The sequence below is a fragment of the Rhipicephalus sanguineus genome, chromosome 1 (genome assembly GCF_013339695.2).
Source record: "Rhipicephalus sanguineus isolate Rsan-2018 chromosome 1, BIME_Rsan_1.4, whole genome shotgun sequence".
In the NCBI taxonomy this organism is placed as follows: Eukaryota; Metazoa; Arthropoda; class Arachnida; order Ixodida; family Ixodidae; genus Rhipicephalus; species Rhipicephalus sanguineus.
The window spans coordinates 201,416,955-201,441,734 of NC_051176.1; the positions used below are offsets into that span (position 1 = coordinate 201,416,955).

The 24,780-nt window shown below is 44.5% G+C and overlaps 1 protein-coding gene across 1 annotated transcript in view; it reads right to left on the minus strand.

The window, feature by feature from the left end:
* The window catches only part of LOC119405468 (tubulin alpha-1C chain), a 30,136-nt gene extending 17,322 nt beyond the window's left edge, over positions 1–12,814 (minus strand). The window contains exon 1 of the mRNA XM_037672304.2: positions 12,631–12,814. Coding sequence (XP_037528232.1) covers positions 12,631–12,633 — 3 coding nt within the window. The 5' untranslated portion in view covers positions 12,634–12,814. The remainder of the gene's footprint in view (positions 1–12,630) is intronic.
* Positions 12,815–24,780: the final 11,966 nt, after the last annotated feature.

Sequence of the window (24,780 nt, forward strand, 5' to 3'; positions counted from 1 at the left end):
GAATTATCGGTGCAGTCAGCGACGCCTTTGCAAGGCTATCCGCCATTTCACTGTAAAGCAAACCCTGGTGGCCAGGTACCCAGATTAAATGAATACATTGAAGATGCGCGGGGACCAGTATTTTAAAGAGCTTTGTTATAGGTGTGTCACCGGATGTGGAAAGCGAAGAGCACACAGACAATGAATCGGTCATTACTGCCGCTACTGGAATTGAAGTACTCAACTTGCGTAAAGCCAGAATTATTGCCATAAATTCAGCAAGGAAGACGGGAATAAAATCAGGCAATCCCAATGAAAAAGACAAATCATGTTCAGGGCAATATATTCCGATACCAGATCTTTCCTCAGACTGCGATGCATCCGTTGCAATAAAAACATTCGTTGGCAGAGTTTGTATATGTTCTTGCAACAACCCATTTAAAATGCCGGAAGGTAACGATTTCGCGTGGTTTGGAAAAATATGATACACAATTTCGGGGGAGTTACGTTGCGTAGTCAGAGGAAGCAAATCCCAAATCTGTACATTTAGTGGATCAAGTAACGACTGAACAAATATAATTTGTGGTTTACAAAATTTGGGCCAGTGCGCGGAGAAAAATAAGTCAGGATCCGAGATAAAAATTACCTGATCGCGGATATAGGGTGATTCATATAATCTTAAGAAACTTTGCGCCGTTAGAAGGTTAAATCGGCATAAAAGGGGTGGCGTGCGCGCTTCTGTCTATGATAGTGTCACTGTCGATCCCCCTGGTCGCGAAGATTAGGGTAAGAAGTGGTCAAGATCAATTGCCAGCGACCTTAACGAGGGGGTTTGTGGGAGCTGCAAATGGAAGCCGACTAGGTGAAAAGAGACAAACACTTAAAAACACATTTTGTAGGATGATCATGCTTATTTAATTCGAGAAAAATAAGATTCTAAAACAATTCTGTTTGTAGGCAGTGGTGTAGCGGACAACTGGATAGAACAAAACCGAAGAAGAACGCTGGTGTCTCGATTGTTTGAAGCACTTAAACGTACTCTCTCGCGCGTGAAGGAGGAATATGATAAAAACACCTCGACTATCTGTCTAATTTCCTTCGTTGTATAGAAAAAGAATTCCAATGCCAGAGAATGTAGACTCCATAGTTTATACCTCGCAAGAATTACAGGAATCATTAGATCTATTGGCTCAGGGACTAGAAAAAAGTTCACAACGCGCTTTCCAAATTTTGTTTATACACCAGCGTTCTCGGACTACACAGAAATATCGACTTCCATATTATATCAGGCCATATTAAGAATGCCAAATGCAGCACCAGGCCCTCACGGAATTACACACACAATGCAAAGATAATGCCAGGAGAACCACAATGATATTTTAAGTCTTATAAAGTACTCTATTAGGAAGGCATAGATACCTTGTGAATGGAAGATTGCCAAAATTATACCGTTGCTTAAAAAGCAAGGGGCAGGCTATAATCTGGACAACATAAGACCGACTGCATTAACATCAATTGTAGTAAAACTCATCGAAAGGGTCTTCCATGGTCATATAATAAATTTATTAATGAAATACAGTTACTGAGCCCCTGTCAAATTGGCTTTAGATCTGGATATTCAATATGGCACGCACATTTATATCTCGAAAGTCGAATTCACATTGCCCGGCACAAAAAGCAGCATGTGGCTTTAGTTACCTTAGACATATGTAAAACGTGATAGTGTCGAGCATCCCGTTTTAAATAATCGGTTATTGTGTCACGGGTTCCCTGCATATATCGTAGCATGGGTGGCGGAATTCTTAAGAGGAAGATAGTTTTATTGTTTTCAAGACTGCTTCTCTTCCTGCGAACACAAGGAGGCGCGAGGTGTACCTCAGGCGTCAGTACTTTCACAAGTATTATTTAACATCTTACTGTGTACTATCCCTGTTCAAACAGGGGTGAAAACTTGTTTATGCTGACGACATTGCTTTTTTTTTTTGCTAGGGCCAATGACATACATAGCCTTTACAATATCTTGCAGACATGCTTGAGTGAACTCGAAATTTGGCTAGATGGTTTACAGTTAAATCTGAGTACTAATAATTGTGCTATTCTTGTTTTTCCTGTTAATGAACCTGTGCACATATGTATAAATTACAAGCTGCAGGATATCCCGCAAGTGGATTCAATAAAATACCTTGGAGTCATATATAATCAACATCTAAACTGGCGCCCTCATACTGAATGTCGCGACAAAAGGAGTACGTGCAATGGGTCTTTTGAGCAGGTTGAGCAGCCGTAGGTCTGGTATGAGAAGAAAGGCACTCTTGATGGTATATAAAATGTAACGTCCGGCCGGTATTAGAATTCGGCTGTCTTCTTTTTTTCGGTGCGCCAGCATACAAGCTTCGGCCACTAGTTCTATTAGAGCGAGAGGCTTTACGGCTGTGACTTCCAAAATATGTTGCAAATGCTGTAATATACCTTGCAGCGCGAACGCCACACCTTTTGGGCCGATTTGACCTTCTCAAGATTTAACTGTGCTCAAATAATTTTCATCTCCGATCCCGACTTATTTTTTCTCCAAGCACTGGCCCAGATTTCGCAAACCGAAAATTACAATTTGTTAAAAGATTACTTGTTTTACTAACTGTACAAATTCGCGATGTGCTTCCTCTGACTACGCAACATAACACTCCAGAAATTGTCTGCCACGATATTTTTCCGAACCATGCGAAATTACTACCTTACGGCATTTTAAATGGGTTGTTGCAAGGGCATCTAAATACTCTACCAACGAATGTTGTTAACGCAACGGACGCATCGCAATCTGAGGAAAGATCTGGCATAGGAATATTTTGCCCTGAACTCGACTGGTCTCTTTTATTGCGGTTGCCTGATTTTCTTCCTGTTTTTCTTGCCGAATTTATGGCAATAATATTAGCTTTACGCAAGTTCAGTATTTCAATTACAGTAGATGCAATTATAACTGACTCATTATCTGTGTGCTCCTCTCTTTCTGCATCTGGTGACAACAGGCACGTGGCCAGAAAATTTTTCAGGGGGGGGGGCACTTGCTGAAAACCTTGACTATTTGAGAAAAACGCCTATTTTCATGATTTATTTTCGATAAAACACCATGTGTCATCAAAATTTCGGGGGGGGGGGGGGGGGGCTGGCTACGGGCCTGGGTGACACGCCTATACTAAAGCTCTTTAAAGTACTAATTTCCGCTCATATTCAATGTATTCATTTGATCTTGGTAGCTGGCCACAAAGGTTTGTTGTTAAATAAAATGGCTGATTTTCTAGCAAAGGCGTCGCTTTTGGCGCCGGTCATTCGTGTTTTTTCGCTAACAGCACACATCACGATGGCGAGATTTCGCTCATTAGCACTCAGAAAAAATTTATCAGACTCAGTATTGCTTGCTTCTTCGGAGTACAAGCACCTTATTTCCCTGGAGCAGCGATTTATCTAAGTCAAGAATGATGGAAGCGGCCATAACGAAATTTCGTTGCCGCGTTATCTCCCTCAATTTTTATTTGCATAGGATAGGTTTAGTGACTTCCCCTCTGTGCCTCTTCTGTAATGAGGAGGAAACCATTGGTCATTTCATTCTATCCTGTCGCTGGTACACGACATTAAGGAAAAGAATAATAGTACCACCTCTTTGCAAGCTGGGCCTGGAAGTATCAGAACCGGTTATTCTTTCTTTTGGGGCCACTACTGAAGATGCGTGTCTATGTTACGCGTACATACGTCACTTCTCATACTGCCTATCATCTTGAGATAATACATATGCCAGCCACGCATCATCAGCTGCAAGTTTTGCAAAAGCAGGCATTACGATTAATTGTATTCCAATCGTATACATCTCCCTCTACTCCCATATTCCGTTCCCTAAATGTTCTGCCTTTGCGTTTGTTGTTTAAACATAAGGTGTTACACTTATGTTTCGTCTTATAACTACCGAGCTCAATATTCTGGGTTTTACTCGCGCCAACCTCATCAATAACAATAACACGAGATTTTCAACACAACTCAATCTACTTCTTCAAAAGTTAGAACTAATTATGGGAAATTTGCCGTCGCATTTTCTTTGGAATTTATTACCATATTTCGCTCTGAAATTCATTACCTTTGGATATCAAGTCATCTTTATTACTATCATTCTAACGTAGAACGAAGGAACACATCATTAACACTTTGTTAGATGCTTAGAATTCATTAGCTACAGACATAACTAATTAGCGCAAAATACAACGGACAAGGTGATGCAACAGACAGGACTTAGCGCGGAGTCCTGTCTGTTGCCTTCAGCTTGTCCGTTGTTTTTTGCGCTAATTAGTTATGTCTGTAGTCAATACGCACCAACTAGCCCAACTTGCTACTCTAATACTAGAATTCATTAGGCTTTGTCTACAGTACAGTTTTGCAGTGTACTGTTGCCAATTCCAAGTGCTTGAATTGTGCATATATATCTGCATGATAATTCGCGTTGATAGTTCTACGTGCCATTAATCCTTGTTTGAATTTCTCTGAGTTACCTTTCTGATTTCTTCCATTTGACTTTTTAAAATTCTTTCTTTATACATTTGTGATTATCATGGTGATTTTTTATTGCTTTTATTATTATTTTCCCTTTCTCTCCCTTTATTGCTGATGCTCTACAAATTGTATAAAAATATATGACTCACTGTTTGCCAAGATTCTTCTAACCCCCATTGATGTCTTGTTAGGAGGTCCCGCCGGCACTTGTTACTTCGGGACCTCCGAATGAGTAATTATATGTCTATATTGCATTTGATTTCATCAAAATAAATATCTCAACTGGGTGCATTGTCACAAGAAACCGGCCGATTTCGTAAAATAAAACTGCTGTTTCAGACATAACCGGAGTATCTTCTTGCTCATCCGCTGTGGTAGCGTTTTTTTCTGCACGAAAACAGTTCCATAACAACTCGGAATGGATCAAAGTGTTGTGTTCTATCCATGGCGACGATTCGACACAAAGAGACAAATCTCACCATGTTACGACAGTCGTCTTGAACAATATTTGTTCGTAAAACGGTGACTTTGAGAGTTTGGAAACTGTTTGCAAATGATAGCATAACGTGTCCCACTATTCAGCCGGGTATTATTCACCAGGCGGGATGTACCCGTTTTCGCTTCCCACTTATACTCGCGGCAGCTGCCAATAATACAAACAAATGCAGCCTGTGTAGTACATTAGTACGAGAAGCGCGTAAATATATCGCATATTTTCGCCGAGTTTACTAAGCATTTTTTTACGTCAGAATCCTCATTAGGGCCGCATTAAAAAAAAAAAAAACTTTTCGTTCGTAAGTGTTCCACCACTGGCCAACCGACTTCGCTAGTTATATGTCCAGCAATGAGATTGAAAAGTTTCTGTTGTACGAGAATTCCTTGCATAATACGTTTTTGTGTATACGGGCCATGGACTAGCATAACAAAAGTTGCCGGAAAACGCATGCTGCTCAGTCTAAGATGTCTACAGGCTCTGAGTTTCCGAATCAGCCTTGTGAAGCACTTAATAAATAATATTGGCACACATACATCATTAATCTTTTTCCGGTGAACATTTTTAGCCATTTAACCACAGCTACAAAGTTCCCACTTAGAACAAAACGCATCTGTGGCCCGCGTGTATCGGCAATTTCCGGAACTTTAGAACGTGTCGCTAATTCTATAGCGGAGAAATTTTCTCTAATCCCTTATTCCAAGCGAAGTACGTCGTATATATAATAGTGGCGTACGTTGTCGAACATACACGAGCACCATCTATATTACGCTGGAATCAGCGGACTGTAGATATAGATAAGGCAGGTATAAATAACCGGCCTACATAACCTGCAGATTAGATATTGACGACCTACGACCATGCTTAGTGCCATTGCGCTCTTAGCGTTATTATTATTATTATTATTATTATTATTATTATTATTATTATTATTATTATTATTATTATTATTATTATTATTACATGTTCGCCCGATAAAACGTGATGGCATCCTCAATAATCCGCACCGGGGCGTCCTAGTGTGCCGTTTCTTCCAGTTATCTTCCGTTCCTCAATGTCACTACATTACTGCCGGTGTGGGTGCTTATAGGAAATTTTGACGACTAACGTCCCTCACGATCAGAAAAGCAGGCAGTTGTGAATGCTAGGGTAGTCGAGTCAGTACAGAGAGAGGTAACAAAGAAGAGGGGGGGCCAGGGTGGGGGGTTGGGAGGGGCTTGAATTTTCCCCCCTGAATTATCGCGATAACGTTAAAGAGCTCGTTTCGCAGAAATTCTGGTGTTGGCGACGGTGTCGGCGTCGTTTGTTGTGAGCGAAAAATCGTCGTTGTCCGTGAATGAAAATTTGAGGCAGATGCAAATAAATAAATAAATAATAAAAATCGTCAGTCCGAGTGGGAATCGAACCCAAGCCTTGTGCGTGACAAACAGGTGTTCTACCATAGAGCCACGCCAGTGCTTAAAGCTTCTTCGGAAAAAATTGAGGCACTAGTGGGTACACTAGCGGTGGGCACACTAGTGGCGCGACGACTGAGGAAATTAACAGCGGAGCTGGTGGCGTTCCCCTCCTCCTTTCCCTCCTCCTCGCAATAACTTCCCTTTCCCACCACTTGCTATATTGTACTATACAAGACTGTGCTTTGCTTTACCCTCTTCCAGCCTCTTTTCTCTCCTCCTTACCGTCACATCACTCCTCCTCACTTCCCTTTCTCATCTCCTTGCTGAAGTGTACTATACAAGGCTATGCTATGCTTCACCCTCTCCTCCTCAGCTTCACACCACTCCTCCTCAAGCTCGCTTCCCTTTCCCACCGCCTTGCTATAGTGTACTATACATGGCTATGTCATGCTAGGAGCTGCTTGGCACATACCCACTGTCTTCGGCGCGTAAACTGTACTGTACAAGGCTATGCAATGTTTTATCCTTTAAAAGGACTGAGCGTTGGGCGTGTTGGTACTCCATTACTACGAAAAACTTCACGAAATAAAGAGGGACAAGTGAGACACACGCACAAGCGCAGACTAGCAACTGGAAGTTTATTGAAGGAAACACAAATATAAGTAACAAGAAAACCACGTGAACGATTAGAGGTTGGCGGTTAGATAGTCTATCTCTAGTTTGTGTAACGTAAGCGAAGGCCTTGCAACGCACATGCTGCCATACTTGTGGATGTAGAATGCCTCAGCCACTTCTCGCGCTGTCCTATATCTTTATGCCTAGACAGCACCTTTGTTTCGTGTAGCAACAATCGTCTAATGGATCACAGGGCTTCGCTGAAAGCTCAGCCTCCATAAAATCTGTGCTTGCATTGCAAAGTTTCCAAATTAATCATAATTAATCATCATTATCATCTACAGCATCAACAAAATGAGCCGCTGCGCGAGTGCGCGTGTTGCCTTACGGACGCGCATATATAGTGATACTTCGCCATTTCACAAAAGGAAGAACTGTACTTGCAGTAGGCATTATATCTTGAAACGGCCAATGTTACGCGCACAGACGTTCCTTTTCTTGCGGCATGGTTGAGATACCCACCGGGAAGCGAAGCCAGGCGATTGAGAAGGCGATGCGAACGGAGCCCGACTATGCTGTCGCGTTCTACTCTTGAAGGCGAAGCTCAAGCGTCCTCCAAGTTTTTACTGCATTCCGCTACCGCGATCTGTTGCAAGAATATGTCACAAAGTCCCAGTTCAGCATGGCTTTAAGCTCTACAATAAGATGTTCGACATGCCAGCTGATTCCGTGATCTGTCGGCAAATGCAGTCAAGTACCTAACACTCGACAGTCTTCTGGAACGCTGCACTTATGGGCAGGAAGAACAGTCGGTCCAAGCTTGAGTCCTTATGTATACGCGTTTATTATTTTTGTGGTAAAACAGTGCTTGCTAGGGGCGATCTGCCTCTGGTCTCAGCGGGCCTGAATGAGGGACAAGTGCCGACATGGTTGAGCGACTATTGGAACCCCTAAGCAAAATTACGGACAGTTCCACAAAATCTGGCACATTTGACAGCCCTCGTGAACACACTTATTAGATATTTCTGGATGGACGTGTCTAGGCAAAAAAGCCTAAAATTTTATTTTGCGTATAGTGCAACAACAATGTACTTTAATCGAAACAGGATTTCATAAATTTGCATTAGCTTGGCTAAAGCGCCCCAAATAATAAAAGAAGTCGAGAATAAACCACATACGTGCAAGCATTCCATCTTCTTGATATATTTTAATTATAACGTAACATAAGAACAAATCACGTGCAGTCACCGAGACGAGTCGATAAATTCAATCGTACTTTTGATTCACAGGTACTGCTCCAAAGTCGGCGAAGTTGGCCTGAAAGGCGGGGTGGATATGTGCTAGTACACTCTAAAAAAAAAGGGAGCGAGAATGGAGCAACGGGCTCCGTTCCTCCTTCGGAGCCGCGACTTTCTCCTTTGCGGACGATTTACTCGTCGCGCCCTCTTGCGGCAAGCGCCAAGGGAGAAACTTTTCTGCTCAACCACGTGACTTGCGCGCGCGCGCATGCGCACGCCGAGTTCAATCGTAATTCCGTGCTGCGGAGAGCGGCTGCCCTTTCGCGGTCACTCGGCAGCCTCAGACCGGACTATCCAGTGCTACCGATCTCGGCCAGTCGCGTGCAATTATTGTACCTAGGATTGATGCGAGCAACACACGAGTGATGTTCATTGTTTTTGTTCTATGTGTTGAGTAACGTGTGTGGAGTTCTTTTTTTTTTTTTTATAGGCTCGGCGTGTGCGCGATGCGCCGCATACTTCCGTGTGTCTCGTGTTGTTTGTATACGCTTGCGCACGATCTGTTTGTCATAAATACAGTAAGTCCCGCTTCACAAAACAGTCTTGTTTTAATGAACACCTTCGACGGTACACCAATAATTCAACTTTTTTCGGCGTTAACATACTTGGCTAGAGCACGCGTTTTTAGTTTTACACAGCATTTATAGCACTTATCAATGCAACAAGCAATATAAAGAAGCATGAAGGTTAATTTTTACAACATTTTAGCAAACGTGATACCACTGGACAGTGCATGCGTGAAAGTACGATAACATATTGCTGGAGTTTGACGTGTCGAAACCACCGTATGATTATGAGGCACGCCGTAGTGTGGGACTACGGATTAATTTCGATCAACTGGGGTTCTTTAACGTGCACCCGAACATAAGCACATGGGTGTTCTTTGCCTTTCGCCCCCATTGAAATGTGGCCGCCGTGGCTGCATTTTAACGTTAACCTGCATCATAACTGCACATATCTGAAAAATAAGTCAATGACTTCTGTCAATTAAGCCAAAATTCTCAATCACATGCGTTTTGGAATACGCATGCCATCACTGAGAATTAGGACCGACTTATGCACACGTGCAGTATGTATCTCTCGTTCTCAGGATTTTGCTTTGGCGTGCGAAACTCGAAACAAAATGCGCTTCTAATGACAGCTGTGCACAGTGGGTAATCACTAACACTCTCACTCACCTTTGTGAAAAGAGTATTCCAAATCTAACGCAAGGCAAACCACCGCCACAACGACAACTACACAGTTGTCGCACAATGACCACAATTTCACACGCCAGGCGAATAACGTGACGTAACAGTAGCAGAGCAGCATGTAGGTACAGCGTACTGAAATATTACAGAACACGTAGTGTGGGTAGCGTTCTTTTCCATAATTCGCGCGGTGTAGCGCCAGTTTCTCTACTCAAGTAATCGAGCTGCCGCGACGCCAAGAGCCACTGACATCGCTCTCGAAAGACAACGGTCCGGTGCTAGGCCATCTTGTCTTGTTTCTTCGCACGACCCGCGTTGTAACGTACGTATACACAAATGAGACGGCCGTACCGCATCAGAAGCATTGTCACTGAAGGGCTAGCAGTTGAAAGAATCCATGACCCATCGTCATACTTGTGGTCAACGCATGAACAGAATGTGAACAGATGTTAACGCCAAACCACTCAACGAAGTCGACGCGACGAAGACAACGGAGTCTGAACTATGTTGCCGATGTTGCGCCCTCACACAGTAACTATTGAAAATAAAGAAATAAGAAGAGAAATTTCATCTGTGGCCGCTGTCGGAAGATGGCGCTACTTCAAAATGTCGCCGGAATGGTATGAACGGTTCACAATATGGTCGTTTTCGCACTAACTAATCAACTCTCTGTAATTATATTGTTCATTATCATGCGGCTTTAGATTAACTGGTGCGCTTGGCTAAGCCATAGCTAACATTTAATAATGTCGGCGTATATTGTGATGCAGCCATGAAATCGTAAAGAGTTGAAGAAAAATGACGCATCTTTGTGCCACCATGGTCCACTGTAATTCAGTGTCTATATAAGGGCCAGCGCTTCTTAGAGGGGTATGTGTAAACGTCTATACGTATGCGTCTGTAGTGAATTGTTTGTGTTGTAGGTTTTATACATGCGAATGAATTGTGTATGTATTGAATTGAATGTGCGTACTATGTGTCTGCCTAGTGAACATGTGCGTATCAACTTTCTGGTGTCCTTGAGTAATCCATGAATGGGCCCACCTCCCCGAAATGCCGTGTGCAGTATCGACGTACGCCGCCTCAGTCAGAAACAACCTTTTTTTAGTATTGTTTTCTCCCTCTAGATGGCGCCAGCTACCACCTACTTCGCGGCCGAGGCGCTCCAATAGCTCCACCTACTTATATGAAGTTGAACATCTATCTATCGAAACTATGCTCTGCTGCGCCAGGATTGTTTTGATGCGACAGAATGTACATTTTGGAGGCACAAACGCGTCGATAACGTCGCTACACCGTGTGACGCTTCGACAAATAAAGACAGCAAGCGTAACGTACAATCTCCGGGTGAGAGCCCCTTTGCAGTATCCGTCTATTTTAAAGTGAACGCCGTCTCGCTGGCCGAGCGAAACGTACGAGTTCCGTCGTTCCGTTTCGCGAGGTTTTCATCACCACAGGTTTGTCTGCTTGATTTTATTGTCATAGCGTTCGATATTAAGCTCAGCGGGACCGTTTTTTGTGACTGCCAGTGCCGCATACTCTTTATCAGTCGAGAATCGATGCGCTCGCTAGGCCTAAATCTATTGCTCGCTTCACTGGCTTGGCGTCAGCCATCTTGATTTTGACGGTTTCTCCATTGAAAAGGGAGGAACGGTTTCTCCATTTGAAGACGAACATTGGGGACATCGCCGTTTCTCCCTTAAAGGAGAGAGGGTCACTCCATTTTTTTTAAGAGTGTATTCATGAAATGGTAAACTTAAAGTTCAGCGCTTTCCCAATACTTAAATTCATGCTTGAACAACTTGAAGAGTTACGGTCCTTGCTCTAAAAAGAAAGTAGAAGAAGAGAAAGAAGGAAATATTAAGTATGGCGTTGCATGTAAAAGTTGAAGGCTCCTCCGGCACTAGGAACGATAAGTTGCAATAAGGTGATTCACCACAGCAACAGGAATAGTGCACAATTGTCCTTCGATAACACGGGGGGTGTACTCTTGCACGGTTTGTGCTCGTATCGGCCACGATTACGACAAAGAGGTAGAAAGAAGGCAGGACCGTTAATGTAGAACGTGTAGGACGGATGTAAAAATTTTATGTGTTCCGGTTCCAAGCGTATGAGTCTTCACTCTGCAAACGAGGCAGAAGTTCAGGAGTGGATGAAGGCGCCAAGATATATGAATATTCTTGAACAGGGGCTGTCGCTGGAGCCAACGTTTCGACAAGTGGTCTTGTCTTCTTCAAGGCAGCAACTTGAAGACAAGACCACTTGCCGAAACGTTGGCTCCAGCGACAGCCCCTGTTCAAGAATATTCATCTTATCTTCAGCATATAGCCCATATGCTGCATAGAGAAATCGGAAAAGCCTGATATTGATCATTTACTACGCCTGCTTAGCCAAATATAAACTACGTAATTGCTTCTAAGAAGTATGCAGTCGAGTTAAAAATAGGTGGCTACTAAATCAACTTGCGTGCCGAACACGCTTTTGCAGCCATAAGAAAAGGAAAAAAAAAAAGAAGGACTGGTGATTGGTGATTGTTACGCGTTATAGTTTCTCAAGGGGAACAACGGTTTCCCAAAAAGATTCTCAAGGAGTAGAATAGGCGAGATTGCATTTTTTTTTGTTGGAACCAGTTACAAGAAGCTCTCCACACCAAACACTGAACTCAACCTAACCATGGAAAAAATACACCGCCGATATATTTTGACATGATCCTTCCAAATTGAGAACCTATTCGGCCTATTGCATGAAATAACCGAGCACACTCACTAGATTTTTCCCTTCGATGCTTTTTTTAAAACAAACGTTCTTTAAAACATTATTTTGGGACATTTCCCCAAATCATTTATATTAAGTTGGCTCAAGCCCGTTATACCCCCTGGTGGTGCGGGCTACCCCATTTGCCTTTTAGTTATTTTTTCACGCAGGGGCACAACGAAGCACACACAAATCAAGCCAGGCGGAATCGGCAGATAGCCGACATAGATCAAACGTAGAGCGCTTCGCATTGCCAAGAAAAGCCTACAGTCGCAGAAAATTGCTACAGGGGAATACGCAATGTATGCCGCCGGTCCGTCGCCGGCCCGCCGCCTCAAGCAGAAAGCATGCGCATGCAGGTGAAGGCTTACCATGACTGACGCTAACGGTAGTGTTGGAAGGACGGCACTCCTAATTCCGCACAGAAGAGCAATGCGTTCGCAGCGGACGTATGTTAAGTGTGGAGTGCAGAGTCGCCCCCTTCACAGACGCGACTGGCGGTTGCGTCACTCGGAGTATGGCGGCACGAACCGGCTCCCTTTTACCCAAGAAGGAGCGATAAGAGAGCAGCGGCGCGCGCCAGACAGCTTGTATGAGCAACACTGCGTCAACGAGCGTACGACGTCTCGGGCTTCGTCAGCGTGGGCAGCACAGCGAGAAATACCACACGTGCAGTACTTCTGAGGCGGAGAAAGAAAATGAAAAAAAAAAAGAGAATAATGCGAGTTGAGTCGTGCAAGAAATGATGTTGCTTGCAGCGCTAGTTTTTACCTGTTATCGTGCGTCCTTTCTTGTTTCAAAATGCCAAAAATACTTCGCTGAACAATCCTTTTGTTTGGTAGAGCTATAAAATCGAGTCAGTGGGGAGTTCGATCGTTATGCAAGCATTTGCCCGAACGCTCTAGTCAGCCATTGCATTGCACTCAAAGCAGGGCGTCCTTTAACCGCGGAAATAGAGAACATATGGAAAATCAATCGCCGTTACCATTTGTTAAAGAATCGGCCATTGTTAACCCCAGAACATTCATAAATTTGTAAGAAGCCAGGTGATAAAATGAACTAAATGCTACAAAGCCATAAGCTATACAGGCTGAGTAATATTACAGGAAGAGAATGTTGACGTGTCCGCTTCCGTGTGTCAGCTTTTATAGCGACGCTGGTAACCTTTTGTTGCTAGGGGTATTTGGCGGCGGCGTCCTCCCCCCAAAAAAAAGGGGAAAAAAAAAAAGAAAAAAGCGATTGAAATATTGCATACATTCTTTGGCATCACGTTTACAGCGTGCAGCATAGAATTCGTTTTAATAAAGAACAGCCACAAAACAAGCATACAAACTAGACAACTGGTCATAATTCGTGATAAGCCCGTAGGTTAGCAAAATGTTTTCTTGGGCCAGTTGGTTCATGACTTCTGAAAAATAAATTGTAGCGCGAAACAACACAAGGACAGGCAATGAACACGGGACTGAGTCCTTGTGTTGCTTTGCGCTACAAATTTTTTCTTCAGAAGAACGTAGGGCTCCCCGCATTCCTTTACCGGTAAAGATTACTGTAGCGCAAGCTGCCGCGGCGACGACATGCTTGCGGCATAAAGAGTGACCATAAGTCGACAATTTAAATTAAAGTCGCTCAGAATCACTAAAACAATTGTGTTTATATTCATATACTTCTTTGCGCAGGGGTCACTATATGACTCGGTCTCACCGTAATTCTACTCAGCCGGGCTCACTCAAACTCAGATTCACCAAATTCCTACTCAAGCGGGCTGACTCGCACTCAAAGTTGTCATAATGTTGCTCAGCTGGTATCTCTCCTGAGACCAATATTCAGCTCGTCCTCGCTCACTCGGACTCAGACTCACGAATATCCTGATTAATCGGTCTCACTAGGGCTCAGACTCACGAAAAGTTAGCCCAACCAATCTCACTCGAGCTCAAAATCACAAAATATTGCTCAGCTGGACGCACTTGGACGCACAGGCCAGTCTGAATCTAAGTGAGTCGACTCATGAGTGAGTTTGCCGAGCTATGCAGTCAAAGCCAAAGGGATGTTAGAGTACACGCCCTTACATTTGATTCATCGCAGGAAACGGTTTCCCTAAATGTATACCGTCGCGGGCTTTCAGAATACGAAGCCTTGCTCGCTTGCTTGTTTGTTTGTGTGATGCGTCAATTCACGTTGTGTCGGATGGAGGCCCCTTCCGAATTCTGTGAAATTCCCTGAGGCAGTTTCTCGCCGTTCTGCCCCTTTTTATTGTCTGTACCTACCGGTTCTTGTTGAGGACGTGCATGTTTAATGCAGCAAGTGGTCTGTCTCGAAGATGTTTATTTGGTTATCTCGTTTACGTCGTTTGACTGGCTGCTGCGCTTTGGCGCTATCGCGTTGCGTTTCCTGCGCGAATGTGTTTTAAATCTATGCAGCTAAAGTTAAGCTGGAAATGACGTAAGTTAACGAAGGAAGCAGCCGCGTCACTGATCCGCATTCTGGCAAGCATCACGTCACCTGCGACGTGTGATGTTCGGAGCACCGTAAGCGGGCGACAGAAACGAAGCGCTCTGCCACTTGGTGTTAAGACTTTTCTGCATCTGGATCGGCCTCACTCTGGCTTCGGTCTGCACGTGGAACCGCTTCCAGCATGCTTCATCTTTTTCGTCGCATCGCTCAGTGCAATGGCGGAGCGCGAACTCGTATCGTACGGAAACTGGTATGTTCCATATTCCAGCCTCGATTAGTGTACCAAGCACAGTTTCAGCACTTCACCAAAGCAGAATGGGCGCGATTGGAAACTCTTAATCGTGAAGTCATGCGTATATGATCACAGGCCTTCCAAGGTTCACACTGATTCCGACACTCCAGGCAGAAGCATAGCTCAATACGCTAGATGAGCTCATTCACCAAAGAAGCAAGGCAAGGATGATAAAACACAGCAATGTTCCTGCGGATGCTGCCTTAGCGAATTGCATGAACCCTAAAGCCCCTTTGGTTGACGAACCTACGTTGTCAGTACCACCGTGGAATCATTGCCAAGTGACCACCAACAAGCCACTTGGATGTATCCATCAAGAAGTGAATGTAAACTCTACTTCAAGGTGCACACCGCTCGGCCCTTTATCTTTGGCACTTCAGGCACTTGAACTAAAAGCATATGTGGACGCCGGGTTGACATCTTCTATACTGCACACTTCCTTAGTGTGCCCATCTCACCCACATGCCAACCAGACCTGCTCTTATGCATTAGACATTCCAATTACATCCGTACTAGCCGAGTTAGTTGCCCTCTGCGATGGTCTTGCCGCACTTCAACCGCTCGTCGAGATGCAACACCCATCAAGTGTGATCCTTTACACGGACTCGACGCAAGCGGTGCGCGCACTCCGTCGCGTAGACCTTTCTGTGGGTGTAGCAGTGCAATTTCACCGTTGTGCTGCAGCTTATCCGTACTCTGTTCGAGTATGTTGGATTCGCCGGTCTAGTGTTCTGGCCCATGCCGCGGCAGATGCCGCGTGCCATCCTGTAACCATCATGTACCCCTTACCTTAGAGTTACTGTATATGCTACCTTTAGGTAGCAGAGTTGCGCATCTGTCTTCCAAACGCCGCTAGCAACCATGCATTGCGGAGAAGCTGACGCTCGGGCTAATTTTTGTATTTCTCGACGCCGCCGCGGCAGCGAACTGAATTAACACTTGTCATCGACAGCCGATGTTTATCGCCGGTCTTCGACACGCCTGACATGTTAATCGGCGACACAGTAGGCATGTCGCCTGCAAAAACGAAGTGCGACTTCACCGTATAGCTGTGGTTTCTAGCCGGACCTATGCGCAACTCTGCTACCTAAAGGTAGCATATACAGTAACTCTACCTTACCTCTGCTCCTGCTGCCACCTTCTGACACTGTGGATATTCACAAAGAAAGTCTTCGGCGAACCACGCGAGCTCTCATACATCCGCGTGGTCATGACCTCCCGAGTGGACTTACTCGTAAAGAGGAGGTATCGCTCCGAAGAATTCGCGTGAGTGCGGCTGTGACGCCTCTAATCCGCGGGGCTACACCAACACAACTTCAAGATGCTCATTTTGTCCTGCGCCGGTGCGGGAAGCAGACCTGAACCACCTCTTATGGACATGCCCTGGGCTACAAGCGGCTCGTCTACGCCACCTGCGGCGTGCGGGACTTCAGCACACCAGGCCACCGTACTTGCAGCGATGGATATACGGTCCAAACCATAGGTCCCTCCTGGACTTCATGGAGGAAACACAACTGCACCATTTTGTGTAATGTGTATTGATGCCACAGGGCAAACTAACGCAATAAAAAAAAACTTTCGCCAATGTCAAACTAAATATGGACGAACGTGTACAGTATGTCGTTTAATGTATCCATGTCCAATTCGCTCCAAATGCTTTAGGGAACGTCGCTGGGCTAGTCAGTGCCTACTGAAAAATATATTGTAGCACAAGGGCAAAGCCAAACAGAAGACATGCACATGACAACAGATACAAACAAAACACTGCTCTCGGATATTCGGCGAACAGGAAAAAAACATCACGGACGATTACGATATTGCCTAATGCGAAATTAGACCGCAGCAGGATTTTGGCGTCGGCTCCCATACCAAGCGGCTGCTTGCTTACACAACAACACCAACGAGGCCATGTGCCGAGGGCTCGCCTCGCGAAGAAGTATGCAAAGGAGAAGACTTGCAAAGAAGAAGCATGCACCCGACAATGCGGCATAATATATACGAACCACTGTCTTCTCGTTATAAGCATTTAGCCCAGCGCATGCACGTACATTAAACAAAGCGGTACAGCTGTCCCGCAATATAGCTCGCTCGGCTCGGCTCGGCAACTAGATGTAGATGTAGATGTAGATGTAGATCCTGTACTGCTGGCTCACACCCACTCAGGGGATTGGCCAAGAATCGGGTAGCTTCGAAAAACAAATATTTAAAAACTAGAAATCAGAATAATTTCTTATTTTGTATAATAAAAAGATTTTTTACAAGTTAATTTTGCGAGAATAATAATAATTAAAAAAAAGGAAAAGGAAAAAGGTGGGTGGAATTAATTTTCATCAAAATAAGAAATACATAAATGTAGAAAAGAATCTTGCTGTATTTTGCTTTTGGTTAACTATGGAACTTTGGAACTGTGGTTATTGTATATATCTCTTTGATTGTTCTATGAAATCTTGCATGGCCTCGCATACTTTCCCGCTGCTGTGCCCAAGGGTAAGTGCACCTAGAGATAGTAAATTTGAGGTTGTCAACTCTAATCCCATGATGCGTAACGGCGTTTCTAGAGATGTTTTTCGTAATGTAGAAAACTTTTGACAAGAGATCAGAAAGTGTTCTATTGTTTCCTCTTCCCTACAATAAGAACAAAGGGGTGATGGTGCAAAACCGGCTCTATATAAATAAAAATTTAATGATAATATACGACAACGCAACTTCGTAATTATAACTTCCAGATCTCTGTTATGACACGTTGAACTTTTCCAGGGTGTCAATAGATGATTAAAGTCCGGGGAATTTCTTAAAGATGGTATACTGAATTCTCGCATCATCATTTGCCTCCGAAATCTAGCCGCTACTATAAAAGCTGTTGTAGGGGTAATGTGTTTGAATTGAATTGAATTGTGTTTATTCACAACAAGGTTGAGAGGATGACCAGGCAAAAAAGCTGCATTGCGCAGCTTGAGGGGAACCTGGCCACCTCATACACTGGGCGGCTTCACAGCGGTCAAACACACGATATACATAATGGATGGACTAACTAAAACAGAGAAACAGTGAACATCCACGGTCGGAATAAATAAACAAGGTTATTGTGGAAACATATGAAATCAAGGGGAAGAAATTAGGCGAAGTGCTAAAGACATAGAAAAAGACAAACAAATGAACCCATGGCAGCACAAGCAATCACATAAATACATCGCGTAGCCTTTTTAACGACAGAGTTGATACACTGAGACCATTCTCTTTGTATAATTGATTTAGAACAGTAGGTAAACAAAACTGTAGCATTTGGTCACCGTTAATCGCTGGTCCTTCTAACGCCGCTTTCGCTAATGCATCAGCTGTTTCATTTAGAAACAGACCTCTGTGCCCAGGTACCCATACTAAATGAACATACGTTAAGTGATCAGGTGTTAGGGATTTGAACTCTTTCAATGTTTGCATATCACCCGATGCCGCGAGCGCACTGCACACTGATAAAGAGTCCGTTATTATTACTGCGGCATTTATTCGTGTGGGCAGTTTACGTGGGGCCAAGACTATCGCTACAAATTCTGCAATAAAGATGGGTGTGTAATCTGGAATTCGGAGTGAAAAGGACCAGTCGAGAGCATGGCAGTATATACCGATGCCACTCTTTTCATCTCTCTGCGACGCGTCCGTCGCAATGATTACGTTTGCTTGCACTGTGAACAGATAGTCCTGTAGGGTAGTTCTCAACATGTTACTCGGTGGGTGTTTTGCAGTGTTAGGTAAAATGTCAGCAAAGTAGATTTGAAGAGAATTTGTCGCATTACTAATCGGAATGACCTCCCTTATTTGGACGGACAGTGGATCGAGGAGAGATTGTACAAATTTTACTTGAGGTGTGTGAAATCTAGGCTAATGACAATAAAAAAATAAACCAGGTTGCTCAATGAAAACTGCTTGGTTACGCCTTAAAGGGGATTCAAATGCCCTTAAATATGTTTGTACAGCCAATATTCTGAATCTAGAGACAAGTGAGGGAAGTCTAGCTTCTATATACAAAACATTATTCGCTACAAATTTAGGTAGCCCTAAACACATGCGCAGTGCTTGCTTCTCCAGAAGAACAAGTGGACGAAGCTTATAGGCAGGTGCCCCGGAGTATAAAACACTCCCACACTCTAGAACCGGTCTTACATACATGCGGTATATTGATAATAACGTGGCTCTACGCATTCCTGATCTCCTGTTGCTTATTCTCCGTAGGATACCAACTGCCCGAACACCCTTCGCTGCGATATATTCTATGTGGTTTCGCCATAAGAGAGAGCTGTCATATATCACTCCCAGATATTTGATATTTTGAACTTGTGTAATGATGTCAAGTTTGTATGATAGAGATAAATGCACTGGGTCTTTTAGAGGGAATACTAGTACCGCACACTTGTTCACGTTTAGAGAGAGATGAATAGCGTCAAGCCGATGTTCTATTTCAGATAAGTACATTTGCAGGTTTTGATAGAGAGCGTGAATGTCATTAGCTGATGAGAAGAACGCTATGTCATCCGCATAGACGTACGTGTGTACTTTGTCTTTGCATGGAATCAAGCTTAATAAAATATTGAATAATACCGGCGACAGAACAGCCCCTTGGGGTACTCCTTTTGCCTTTTAATAAGTATTTGATGAAACTGATCCTTCTAGCCCATGCCTCCCTTATGGCCTTGTCCGCAGGCGCTACAATGTTTCCCGAATTCGAATATCAACAAGCCCCAACATGGAACATTTATACTCTATAATTGAAATTGAAATTGCTTATTTGCCATCTTGCATGGTTTCAAAGTATACAGATGGGGGATTGCAGAATAAAAGCTGTCCTCGAACAGGTTGACGTGTCTACAACCCATAATCTATTCATAAATATATATATTTTTTCTTTTTCGGTTTCCTCTACAGTATTTCCTTTCTGGCATAGTGACAGGCCATCGGCGTTTTAGCAAGCCACAAAGAAAGGGCAAGCCGCAAGAAAATCAAGAGACTCGGAATGCAGGTGTACTACTATGTGGCGTTGTTTCTCAATGCCATAATGTTAAGACTTGCACGCTCAGTATTATGTGCGTTTACGAGTTTGTTTCTTGACGGCTTAATAATAATGTCTGGGGTATCACGTGCAAAACAACGATATTATTATGAGGCACGCCACAGTGAACGGGTCCGGAAATTTCAACCACCTAATTTCACCACGGCTTCACACGATCACTTTACCTGCGAATCAGATACCAGCCTGAATTCATCCCCGAAGTGATCTGCAGTGGACGTTGCTCAGCGAACATGCGGGGTGCCACGGTTATACTTGAATATGGCAGTACCTTATTAAGGCAAAAGCCTTAGATGCCTCATCAAACGCGAAAATTGACCGTCGGCGTTCGCTGCGGAGTCGGCGGCGTCAACACGAGTGATGCGAAAAATCATCGTCACGTGATGACGTTATCGTGACGCCACGTGTCACCAGAGTTTGTGACGTCATCGTACAATCCTTATTACGTCACATCATGTGACGTCACATGACGTCATCACATGACATCATGGCCTGGTCAAAGGTGGGCCGATCAAGGAGACAGCGCAAAACTAGGTGAGGTGCTTGCAATGCCTCCGATCCTGGAGGCAGTGCAAAACCACGTTAGGTGCAGAAAGCTTTCGGAGGGGGGCGGGGCAGGATTAATACATTGACTAAGAAGAAAAAAGAAGAAGATGGCTTTCGCCTTCGAGTCGTTTTAGGCGAATGCATAAGGGACTCTGCGAGTTTTGTGTTGCCAGCGCGCTCTGGTAGGGCCTCTTCAAGCATGCAAATGGCCCTAAACCACATTTGGTAACTCAAAATGGGCTCTCTTTTCCTGGCATTTCCTGTATGACAACAGCGTGATGCACGTGATGTCACGGGTACAAACTGTCGATCGCTCCATGCACAAAGAACATTATTAAGGCGAAAGCCTTACGAAACTCATCATGCAGTGACCTTGAACGTGACCTTCTAAAAGACACGATGAGCCGGAGTGAAGCGAAAATTCTGAGCGGCGTTCCCCTCAAGCGTGGCTTGAGGCGCGTGATCTGCATGTTCACTTCGTCTTTGCGGCGTTTGCGTGACTAAAAAAAATAAGCAAACGGCGATTGCATTATATAAGTGCACAGTAAAATAGCCACACCGGATGGATTTCGCCTTCGAGTCGTCTTAGGCGAATGCATGAGGGACTGAGTTTTCTGACCCGTGTGCTGCAACGCTTTGATATGCAGTCGCACGTTTCTTATCGTCTCGGTTGGCTGTCGTGCGCAATCAACCGACTCATGTAGTGGGTTTCGCATTGCACAGGTGGCTGCAACGGCGTTTAGCCAAAAAGCGCAGTCCTCTGATAAGCGTAAGTTGATGGTGTTAAATAAAAAAAAATGAACCACTAAGTGACGATTAATACTGAGGTAGTGCTCACGGTGCTTCTAAGCACGTGAGTGGCGAAGTGGAGATAGCACCGTGAAGAGGGAACAGAAGGCGAGAAATAAACCATCCTCTTGCCTTACAGCTAGGAGTGGTACAGGAACCTTTTGAAGTATGATCGACATGCATGCACTGCTGCGTAAGACTTTACATCTCCACGTACTTAAAACAATTATTTGCAACGAGTGCTTGGTACGGAAAGGTAATTACAAGGTTCCTTGGTGATAGGCTGCCTGGTTTCTATGTGTTGAAGCAATGATTGAGGGCGGATGCAGCGTTAGCAATAAATCGCAGAAGCGCGGATCGCCGGGCTAGTTTGGTTAACATTGCAACATGGTTAAAATAGTGCTTAGGATGCATAAAGGGACAAAGCGTGCCCAAAGATCTCGCAGGCCCTATAGATCTTGCGATATGACGAAATTAGAAAAACATTTCTGTTATGTAGCCATGATTCTAAAAGATTTACTCCGACTTAACACAACAAAAATATAACAAAATTACATAGACGTTTCCCCATCTATGCCTGAGCTTCGCCTGAGAGTGCCGCACACGGAGAGTGCCGAAACGGGACATCATCGCGGAGGTTGAGGAGAAGTTGCGGCACATTCAGAACACAACTGGGGTGAACCTGGCTCGTAGCCGCATTGTATGTGCCCAGGCTAATGCCAAAAGCACTCGTACAAAACTTGCCGCTGGGAAGCGCCCTGCGCTCAAGGACCTCACGTCGGATAACTTTATCGTCATACTTTCTGCTGACAAGGGCAAAGGCACAGTGTTGCTGGACCGACAGAATTATGAGGAGAAAATCTACAGCATCTTGAACGATTTCTTGCACTTTGTGAAGCTGAAGCGTGATCCGACAGCAAAGTCAGAACGACAGCTGGTTTAACAATTACGTGCACTGCGCAAAAAGGAAGCATAGATCAAACGTTGTACCGCCGACTATTTTCTTCGGACGGGGCCACTCCAACGATCTATGGGCTGCCCAACGTGCACAAAGATGGTTGTCCTCTCCGCCCTACCGTGTCGTTCATTGGGTCACTAACTTACAACTTGTCGAAGTTTTTGGTTGGATTGCTGAGGCCGCTAACCGAGGACAATACCAGGTCAGTCAAGAACTCCTATGAATTTACAACTGATGTACGTACGCAGCACCTTGATGAGGACGATGTCATGGTGTCTTTTGATGCTATTTTCTCGTTTACAAATGTCCCTGTCGTCTTGGCCATCGAGGTGGCGGAGGCCCGTGTGAAAGAAGATCGGAATTTAGAAAGTCGTACGTCCATGTCGGTGGAGGAGATCGTAATTTTTCTGTGGTTTTGCTTGAACCAAACCTACTTCAGTTTCGCCAATACGTTTTACCGTCAAACTGAAGGGTGCCCAATGGGAAGTCCTGTTTCCGTTGCCGTGGCAAACTTAGTGATGGAGCACGCCGAAACACGTGTACTGAACTCAATACCCTTTCAGGTGAAAATGTACTGTAGGTACGTGGATGACACTCTTGCTATCCTGAAAAGGGCAAATCTGGATGCTTTCCACGAGGCACTCGATGCTTTCTGGATGCTCTCCACGAGTTCACGTGCAAAACAGAGAAAGAAAATGTCTTGCCTTTTTTGGATGTGCTTGTACATAGGGCTGATAATGACAGGGTGGAAACAATAGTGTACCGGAAGCAATGTGACACCGGGAATATTTAGTCCTTTCACTCATCACCCGACCGAACACAAACGGTCCGTCGTGAGGAATTTCTTGTCGCGTTGTGATGCGGTGTGCTCTATTCAGCAGTTGCGGCTATACATCCCAGGACGTTTATTAACGTCACCCAGGAGCGCATGCGAAGAGGAACGAGGAGTGCGCCACGAGAAAAAGACGACGTCCATTGTTTCTATTCCTTACGTTCAAGGTTCCTTACTCTGTTCGGAGAGCCTTGCGTCCACTGGGCGTAAAAACAGCTTTTAAGCATCATTACACCTTGGGACACGTGCTCGCTATGCCCAAAGACCACACACCTGCGAACGATCAAAGCGGTGTCGTTTACAAAGTACAATGTGAGGATTGCGACGCTACTTACATCGGCGAAACAGGCAGGGAAAGATCAAAGAAGCTCAATGAACACAAAGGGGACGTCGCTAAAGCCACCCATGCCACGCGTACAAAGACAGAGCTCGTCGAACACTGCTGGAAAACAGGACATACCTTCGACTTCAACAATGCGATGACACTGACTCGGGAACAAAAGTGGGGAATAGAAAACTCCTGGAATCGTGGTTCATCCGTCGCGACAAATCGGCTTGCAACAACAACCGCGGACCCCTACCGGACGTTTACAGGGACATAAGTGACAAGCAGTGGACTGGGCGACCTACGCATTTGGTGCCAGTGTATACCGAGGATGCCACCCGCATAGGTGCGAAACGTCTATGTAATTTTCTTATATTTTTGTTGTGTGAAGTCGGAGTAAATATTTTAGAATCATAAACTCACCAGGCTTTTGAAACATTTTTCCATGTAATGTAGACCAGCACTAGGCCAGGGAATATGTCTACCCATTAGAAAAATCGATGGGTTCGTGGTGCCATAAGGCTTCCTTCCAAGCACCTGCAGCATACGAGGTGGAGGCTTACTTTGAAGCCATCACGGCGGTGGTCATTTTGAGGCATATGTGTCCAGCTACTGACCGCATCGTTGAGCCAGAACATAGAAACACCGCTTAAGGCTGCGCGTGGCTAAAATCTGCCTAGTTGTCAGACAGGCATTCTCCGCAGGCTGCGCCACACTTGTACTGCGAGTCAAATTTTAAAATTTCGGGCAATTCTTAGCCCGTAGTCTTGCGCAGTGCACGCAGCGAAAACAGTTCTGATATTTCGGAAAAATGAAGGCCTTATTACGAGTTTATGAGCAATCTGAGTGTGCATGCGTGCTGGTCCTGTGATTTTCATTATTTCATGTGCTATATTGTTCACCCAACAACTGAAGTACCGTATCATGCCATTAACCAGAAAAAACATCTGCAACATTTCTTTAATAGCACAAGCTGTCTCTGTTACTGCGTCATCACATCGGTGATAAATTAAAGTATGAGCACACACGAAGACAATGTTCTGAATACTGTTTCCAGTGCAACAAACTTCATCTTCTGGGTCTCAGTCTGCCCCAGCGGTCATTACCAGAGTGCTGCAACCGAAAACAAAAACATTCCCCGAGTGTTACAGTGTTTGCTGACACCGATGCGTTTGGCGCCAACTACATGGCTTCACCATTTCATTGTCCTGCGTGCTTCGTAGTCTAAAAAATAAGAAAAAAACGACTGCAGCAAATTAGGTACGATAA